The sequence below is a fragment of the Syzygium oleosum genome, unplaced genomic scaffold (assembly GCF_021117445.2).
Source record: "Syzygium oleosum isolate NSW1041296 unplaced genomic scaffold, Sole_v2.1 Sole_v2.10, whole genome shotgun sequence".
NCBI classification, from domain to species: Eukaryota; Viridiplantae; Streptophyta; class Magnoliopsida; order Myrtales; family Myrtaceae; genus Syzygium; species Syzygium oleosum.
Window position 1 is genome coordinate 3,142,224 of NW_026607494.1, and position 9,005 is coordinate 3,151,228.

Consider the following 9,005-nt stretch of genomic DNA (forward strand, 5'->3'; position numbering starts at 1 on the left):
TTATTTATATCACTTAAAATAATTAATTAATGAAAAATAATTTCACTATCGACAATGAAAATATTTTTTATTTGTCAAATATGAGCGATCATTTTTTGAAAAATAATTTTCAAACTATTCATTTTTTACGAAACAAACACATATTTAATTATTATAGATCCTGGCAAGCTCAAGCATCACCGGCCCCGGGCGAGCTCAAGGCTCGCCACTAGAGGCCGCAAGCTCGCCGGCCTCGGGCAAGCTTGAGCCTCACCGCCAGAGGCACAAGCTCACCCGATTTGGCAAGGCCCGAGCTCGCCGACCGCAACCAACCGAGAAAGAAGCAAAAAGAAAAAGGAAGAAAAAAAAATAATCGGAAGAAAAGAAAGAAAAAAAGAAAAAAAATATAAAATAATAAAAATAATTAGAAATTCGAATTTAAATTTTTTTTTTATAAGAACGAACATTTCATTAACTAAAGACCCAAGCTCGAGTACTGAGGACTCACACACAGTCTTTGTGGACCCGAGCCTAAAGGTTAGGACCAGAGCTTGAGCGTCAAGAAGCCAAGTATGGAATTAATAGACCTAAGTTTGTGTACCAGAGCATTAGGTGTGGGCACTAGGGGTTTGAGCTCGGCTCAATGGATTTGGGAGTGGGCGCTGAGGGCTTAGTCTCGGTGTCTTGGGCCCGGCCACCAAAGATACAATCTTGAATGTCGAGACCTGAGAATCAACATTGGCATTTTCATGTTCGAGCATAGAGTTTCGAGTCAAAGCGTCGATAACCAATCATATTTCGAAAAACGATTTTCGATTCTTTCAAAGAGGATCCTGAAAGTAAGTTTTGTAGAAAAATATTTTCCGTTAACTCATTTTCCGATGCAAATCAAATACTAGAAAATGAAGAAATTTTTTCCCGAAAAATGCTTTTCGTAAAATAGACGGATCCTTAATTAAAACAAGTCAAACCTTCTTTTGGGCCGGGGGCTCAAAGTCACTTCACCATATAGCTATGATCTATCACAGATTTTGGGAAAAATGCCTCTTTTGAGATTTGAAGATGCTTCCACCTCTAAAATGTATGGTACATATATTACATCATTTCTTAGCACACCATAATACGATTTTGAGTATATTAAACCGAGCGTACCTAACTTTCAAAAGTAGCAAGTACTTTCAAAACTTGATACTTCAAGGGTCTGGTTTTCCAAACTTTTAAGCCGATATAAGTTATTCTCAAAAAATTATTTTTTAAACCATTCGTTTTTTGCGAATCAAATAAAGCTTAGTTTTCTTTTCGTTTTTTTCAATTTTTGCGAATAATTTCATCTTTTACAAAACAAATTGCGACACTTAGAATAAAATAATTTGTACCAAGTAATTTTGTTGGCACCGATCACACGTAGACGTTACTAATATCGCGCACGATATGTAATAAGTCAGTCCAAGTCGATGTTGATGCACTCAAACTTAGCCAATAACACTTGGGCCAGTCGATAGATCGATCTCGAACTACCTTCATAAAAAAAAAATATCATCGAATCCGAAATGAAATACTTAGATTTTTATAAATTTTAGATGCATGTTACTCGTGGATTCCAATCCCAATCGATCACATCTCAATTTTATATACAAAGAGTAATTGACTTCGGTAATTTTTTTTTTATTGTGGGACAATAAAAATACACAATTATGTTTAAGTCAAATATTTTATTTTAAGGCAAAAGCCACAAAAAATCCAAAACTATACCCACTGTGACACATTTATCCTAAACTTTTTTCCGCGAGACCAAAAATCCCATTTTTTTACTTAGGTCAAAGAGAATTTTGTTGATATTAGTTGTGGATGAGATACTATCGGATTAAAATTTTATTCCAAACTAATATCTTGAATCATAGACATATATACATTCAACAAAACATATCATAAAATACGAGATATCAACTAAAATCAACAAACTATAACAAGGATGTCCTAATTTCATTCTGGTGAAATTAGCCAAAAATATTACATGGGTCGGAGTAGAATTCAACTTCTTAGGAAAGAAATTTTGCTTGAGATGTGCATAGTTGGTGGATCGAGATACGTATCGTTTTCCCTAATCTAGCATTTGTTTTTTTTTTTTCGCTCAATGGAGGATCATTCTTCGCAGATGGATTAGTCTTCCGTCATCCAAAACACCGAAAAGTCAATAAATAATTTCCCAAAAAAACATTTTTTCCTTCTAACAAAAGGACATTTCATTTTGATTACGATTTTTGGTACAAAGCATGATATTTACTTCTAATTGTACAAGCATAACGTCCATCATCGAGCATGAACAAAAATAGCACATTATCGGATAAGCAAAATTAGGTAAGAAAATGTGACCAATCGATATGATCGCTAGCAATTCAGAATTTTACAAATTCATCTCGTAGATACGTGTCATTCGTATCTCGAATCATACAAGTCGAGAATAGACCAATCCCGATAACTCTGATACAATACGCAAATTGCAAATTGGTGCCCCCTTCCTTTATGCCTTCCATATCTGGCCCTTCCTTTTCCACTTTTTCACCTTTTGGGCCCCCCCGGCAGCCGACATGGCACGTCGCCTGTTCGTCAACTCGATGAGTCGTGCGCCACCCTCCCTCCACCGCACGATGATGCTACTTTCGACCGCTTTCCCCGCCGTCGGTCAACGGAAGACTCGGTCCCGGAGCCGCGAAACCAGCGGGAGCAGACAAGTGTCCCGTGGGCGCGGGCGCACCAGATCAGACCCCCCGCCCCAACGCGATCGTTGGGGGACAGTTGCAATCGGAGGATGAGTTGGAAATAGAATTCCCCTTTTCCCCCCACCACTGTTTTTTTAAAAAAATTATTATTATATTTCCTAATTTAATTTTTTCGCGGCGTATTATTATTACTCCCACCCAACACCCTCGCCTTTTATTCGGGAGTGCTCTTTCTAAGACGAATTTAGCCCTCACCTCCCTTCCTAATTACATCTATGTCCTAACTCCCTAATATGGGATTAATCATTATTTAAAAATTATCTTGAGAAGCACACGAAAGAATTGGGTTAATACCACGAAAAACCCTAAATTAATACACCCACGATAAATTTATCTCAAAATAATTTTTTGGCCACAAAAAATTCTAAACTGGTACACCCATGACAAATCTACACTCCGTTAAATTGGATTAATACCACGAAAAATCACAAACCAGTACACCTGTAATAAAATGGAGAATAAAACCCGAAACTGGTATACTTGTCAACTGTCACGTGTCATCAAACTCAGAAATTTGACAGTAAAATTTAAACAAAACCTACAAGTGTACCAGTTTGGGGTTTTGGTGGTTAAAAAATAGTTTGGGGTAAATTTGTCACAAATATACAAGTTTGAGATTTTTCGCTGTATTAACCCTAAAAAGCAAAGAGGTATAAGAAACTTTGTATGCATGCATATAGATGGCCCTTCATCGTTTGACGTCAGATAAGCGAATAAACTCATTGGCTTTTCAAATGCAAAATTGTTTATTTTAAGCAGAGAGATTATCAAGCGCGCTTTGTGATTGGATATTATCAATGTATTATATTATTTAGATTATGTGGATTTTATATACTACTCACCATTTTTAAGAACGGTTGATATTATTTTACGATTGGTAAATTTTTTAGAAAAAAAGTAATTAGTAGACATTTATCAAAGGAAGCTTTGTATCCAAAACTAGATCCAATCACATTAATTAGCCCAATTTTTCTTTTCATTAATTAAGCCCAATCAAGAGGAGGGGGCAAATGGGTCTTTTCGGGGCAGCGTGGGGCGACCGAAAGCGAGACAGCTGTTTCTCACCAGGGTCACGGAGTGGGGTCCAACGATCGTCGGGAACGGACGGCTGGGATCGAGGCACAGCGAGATTCCGAGACGTTCCGCTCTGGATCAAGGGGGGCCCCCCTTCTTTTTGCGCTCCCTTTTTAAAACAAACGGAGCGCGTAACCGCTCTTCACGTCTCGAGCTCTCCCCACAGAAGCCAAGCGAAGCGGAGCGAGCGAGAGAGGAAGAAGAAGAAGATCGGAGATCGGAGCCGGAGATCGTCGTGTCACGCCGCGAGGTAACGATGATCCGCGTTTCGATTCGGAAGATCGCGGTGGTAGCAGCAGCAGCAGCGATGCTGGCGGATTCGCGCGCCGCTCGTCCGCCGATGATGATCTTAGATTCCGTCTGTTTCGTGGCCGAGGGAGTCGTTTTCCGATCGGTGCTCGTTGCGATGCGTGCGAGATCCGAAATGGCTTTCTCGAACGTCTGATGCTCGTCGTTGTTTCGTGTTCGGCGTTGGCCTCGGTCGCGTTTCCGTGGTTTTGTTTCGGCTCGTTTCGAGTTCTGCATGTGATTTTTTGCCGCTCGTGAATGTGTGTATCGCGATTCGACGAGCTGGCTTGATGTCGGTTCGAGCGGTTGAAATGCGAGCTGCTTGGCGTGATTGCTTTGCTCTTCTCGATTGGATCCTCGTTGGAGTTTCTGGTATCTGCGCTTATCATGCCTTGTTCGAGACTGTATTTACGGCGGATTCGAGTTTAGCGAGGCCGAGAGTTCCGACAGTTTGTTCTCTGGAGATTTGCTTTTACGTCATGCGCTCTGCATATTTCTCATCTGGATTTGCCAATGCCTCTCTGTATTTCCATTTGTAATGTTAACAGAAATAGTTAAAAGGCGCTTGTTCCTTCACAAAAAAAGAAATAACTAAAAAGCGATTGCGAATAAAATTTTCAGTTCCTTATTTGATCGTATTTTCACGAATTTTCCTATGTTGAATTGCATTTGACATGATATTGGGCAATTCTGCAGCAGTTTAGAAGATGGCAGATTCCGAGGATATTCAGCCTCTTGTATGCGACAATGGTACCGGAATGGTCAAGGTAATTGGCTCAAGAGTAATTTCAATCAAACATTGTATTTGCCGCGATAGGAATGATGGTAGTCAATTGAGCATTTTATTTCCTCTACAAAAGTTAAACGAATGCTGTGGTTTCTGTCGCCCGTGACACCGATCGGCTTAGATGCTTTGCGTAGAAAATGAAAATTTCTTAAAAGCTCGGGTTGCTCTCGACTGATTCACAATTATGAATGCAGGCTGGGTTTGCAGGAGATGATGCTCCTAGAGCAGTATTCCCTAGCATAGTAGGTCGGCCTCGCCATACAGGTGTTATGGTTGGTATGGGACAGAAGGATGCTTATGTTGGGGATGAGGCTCAATCGAAGAGAGGTATTTTGACATTGAAATATCCGATAGAACACGGTATCGTTAGCAACTGGGATGACATGGAGAAGATTTGGCACCACACATTCTACAATGAGCTCCGTGTGGCCCCAGAAGAGCATCCTGTTTTGCTAACAGAAGCACCTCTCAATCCTAAGGCCAATCGAGAGAAGATGACTCAAATAATGTTTGAGACATTCAACACTCCTGCCATGTATGTGGCCATTCAGGCTGTCCTTTCACTGTATGCCAGTGGTCGTACAACTGGTAAGCAATTTTACGAGTTTCTGCTTGTATGTTTATCATGCGTGATTGATACACGAGAAACCATGTCATTTGGGAGCAAAATATCTTCAAGAACCTCATGTCAGGGAAATTGTTCTGTTTGAGGATTGAAGATAGGCACTAAATTTGTTTGAACTCAATGAAAAAACTGTTTGCATCAATATATGGAATGCATGCGCACACACACATACACGAACATCCATCATTTCATACGTTTTCTACATCGGAGAATTAATGTCCTGTGAATATCCATTACGAAATTTGTGCAGCCATCAGTCACACGAGTGGCATTCTAGCCATCTTTCCGGTCAATGGCTGCTTTAAAATAAAGTTTGGAATGTATTGTGACAGATTGTATCTGAAGTTATCGTATCAGACAAATTTACCATGCCACCATTGTAAAACTAAAATCTCATCAGTGTTACAACTCATGCAACATCATTTTATTTGGATGTGGTATGGGCGTCCGCAAATTTTCATTTGATTTGTGTACCTTTCTCTATCTAGGTATTGTTCTGGACTCCGGAGATGGTGTGAGTCACACTGTTCCCATATATGAAGGCTATGCCCTCCCACATGCCATTTTGCGTCTCGACCTAGCAGGCCGTGATTTGACAGATGCCTTGATGAAAATCTTAACTGAGCGTGGCTATTCTTTCACTACCACTGCCGAACGGGAAATTGTGAGGGACATGAAGGAGAAATTAGCTTACATTGCTCTTGACTATGAGCAGGAGTTGGAAACTGCAAAGACAAGTTCATCCGTTGAGAAGAGCTACGAGCTGCCTGATGGACAGGTCATCACCATTGGAGCTGAACGGTTCCGCTGTCCTGAGGTGCTCTTCCAACCATCCATGATAGGCATGGAAGCTGCTGGCATCCACGAGACGACATACAACTCTATCATGAAGTGCGATGTCGATATTAGAAAGGATCTTTATGGCAACATTGTTCTCAGCGGAGGCTCTACTATGTTTCCTGGCATTGCTGATAGAATGAGCAAGGAAATCACAGCCCTGGCTCCTAGTAGCATGAAGATTAAAGTGGTGGCACCCCCTGAGAGGAAGTACAGTGTTTGGATCGGTGGTTCCATTTTGGCGTCCCTCAGCACCTTCCAGCAGGTAATGAACCTCACTCATCCATGCTCATTCAATGTGCATATTTGAGAAGAGAGATGCATTTATCGGTCTGATATATGATTTAACTTGTGGAAAGTTTAGTATGTTCAGTCTATAACAGGTCTGCAAACAGTAATGACAGTAACTTGCTATATAAGAGGAATCATGTGAAGTTCCGAAGCCGTGGTTGACGTTCTCTATTCTTTTTAAATTTTTGTTTCCCCTTAATATAATTTGCCTGTAGGCACCTCTATCTGCATCTAATGGATACTTATTCAGAAAGCAAGTATATCACATGCCGTTTTTTATCTGACCTGCAGATGTGGATTGCAAAGGCAGAGTATGATGAGTCGGGGCCATCAATTGTTCACAGAAAGTGCTTCTAATTGTCAAGTGGGGGACGGCGAACGTCGTAGAAGAGATTCTTTTATCACGGAGAGGGTTTTCATCTGCAGAAATTTTTCTTTTCTCGAGTTTTCCGACTTTTCTGTTTTCTTCCTCGTGATTTGGGACTATCGAAGGTAAACCTAAGCGAATTACTGTGAAGATTCGTTTGTTCTTATACCATGTTACTATAGAAAAGCTTCTTATCTTGGTAAACTCGGCATGGTTTTGAATCGAGATTCTTTTAAGGCAAAGTTCATTTGATGATTGTAATTGATGAGTGTAACTTCCATATATACATAAAGGGTGCTTGTGCAGGGCCTCTACTTCTCTAATATTTTATCTGCTATATGCATGCTATGATGGCTTATTTGGTTTCTAGTTAGAGGTGGCCACGGGCCGGTTTTGGCCGGAACCGGACGGAACCGGCCCGGTCAAACCGGGCCCGGCCCGTTGACCGGGCCGCGGTTGAACCGGAACCGGCCCGTGGCATACGGGCCCGGTTCCGGTTCCAGAAAAATTTGAACCGGCCCGGAACCGCCGGTTCGCGAAAAAAAAAATTAAAAAAAAAAAAAAGCTGCGCTGCGCAGTGGGCTTCAAGCATCATGGCTCGCAATGGCCATGCTGCGCGGCAGCAGCCATGGCCTCCGCGGTCGGCCATGGCCAGGGCGCGCGCGAGGTCGCCGGCGTCGGCGAGGGCCCTCGGCGTCGGCGAGGGCGGCCCTCGCCGGGCCGGGCGAGGCCGGCCTCGCCGGGACGCCGCGAGGCTCGGCCGCTCGCAACCTGGCGAGGCTCGACCTCGCGGCGTCGGCGAGGGCGGCCTCGCCTGGCCGGCGAGGGCGGCCCTCGCGGACGCCGGCGAGGCTCGGCCTCGCCCGCAACGGGCGAGGCTCGACCTCGCCGGCCGGCGAGCCGGCCTCGCCGGGCTGGGCGAGGCCGGCCTCGCCCGGACGCCGGCGAGGGCCGCCTCGCCTGAGGCCGGCGACCTCGCGCCGGCCCTGGCTATGGCGGCGCGGAGGAAGAAAAAAAAAAAGAAAAGGAAAAGGAAAAGAAAAAAAAAAAAAAAATCGGAATCGGCTCGGAACCGTTCCAACGGCTAACCGCCGGTTCCGGTTCACACTGCCACGAAGGAACCGCCGGTTCCGAACGTGGCCACCTCTATTTCTAGTCTTTCAGATAATAGGCCCAGTTGGGTTGACTCAATGGTTCACTTTAAGTAGCAATGACCCAAATAAGACATAGAAAACATAATCTTTTTCCTAAGCTTACTTAGGAAAAAATGAGAAAACAAAAAAAATATTTTCATCGTTTACAAGAACAGTTGAGACGTTTTGTTATTAGTAATAACATTTCTCATTTCTAGTCTTCCAAATCTCCAATGCGGTCTTCAAATTTGTAGTGAAGCCGTCATTATGTTGTGAAAAGAATTGGTGCGGGTGTGACCACGGGCAATTCAATTTTGCACCGATTAAATTCGAGGCAAAATAATGCAAAAAAAGTAATTATATGGAATTTTAATAACATTTCGTATCACGGTGACACCGATAAAATATTGAAAGTTTATTAGGCTTCTATCAACATGTGGGCTTCAATTTGTTGTATATATGAATTACAAGTTCGAGGACCATATTGTAAAGATGGTGCAAAGTTTGGAAAAACACGAATGCGATTGAAATATGAGAAGTGTTCGGAACTTTCCCTACGATAATATGTTATGTTGTTACTTGCAATGTAGACAAAGAGATGGAGTAGCGACATGGCAAATATAGCATGAAACAGTTCTTCCAAACTAGTAGCCGCATGACGGCTAGGGGTACTTGGCTGGTGGATGGTGGCTCAGATTGCGCAGCCACAAACTGAAACTTGGGCTATTCATCCCGAGCCCAAGCTGAGTTCGAGCCAAGACGGACGGTGCAAAAACTAAGTTTGTTTCATTTACACTCCCGGCACGACGTTACTCGGCTTCAAAGCATCCCTAACCCTAGAATC

General features: G+C 42.7%; 1 protein-coding gene across 2 annotated transcripts; it reads left to right on the top strand.

The window, feature by feature from the left end:
- The first annotated feature begins 4,012 nt into the window (after positions 1–4,012).
- Positions 4,013–7,351, top strand: LOC115678619 (actin). Of its 2 annotated transcripts, none has more exons than XM_030602005.2 (5): positions 4,013–4,083; positions 4,818–4,888; positions 5,103–5,496; positions 6,022–6,635; positions 6,953–7,351. In XM_030602005.2, the coding sequence occupies exons 2-5, from the start codon at positions 4,829–4,831 to the stop codon at positions 7,016–7,018; spliced, it is 1,134 nt and encodes a 377-aa protein (XP_030457865.1). In that variant the 5' UTR covers positions 4,013–4,083; positions 4,818–4,828; the 3' UTR covers positions 7,019–7,351. The 2 variants fall into 2 exon arrangements, with proteins under 2 accessions (XP_030457865.1, XP_030457864.1); XM_030602004.2 differs by having other exon boundaries at positions 4,019–4,083; positions 4,821–4,888.
- Positions 7,352–9,005: the final 1,654 nt, after the last annotated feature.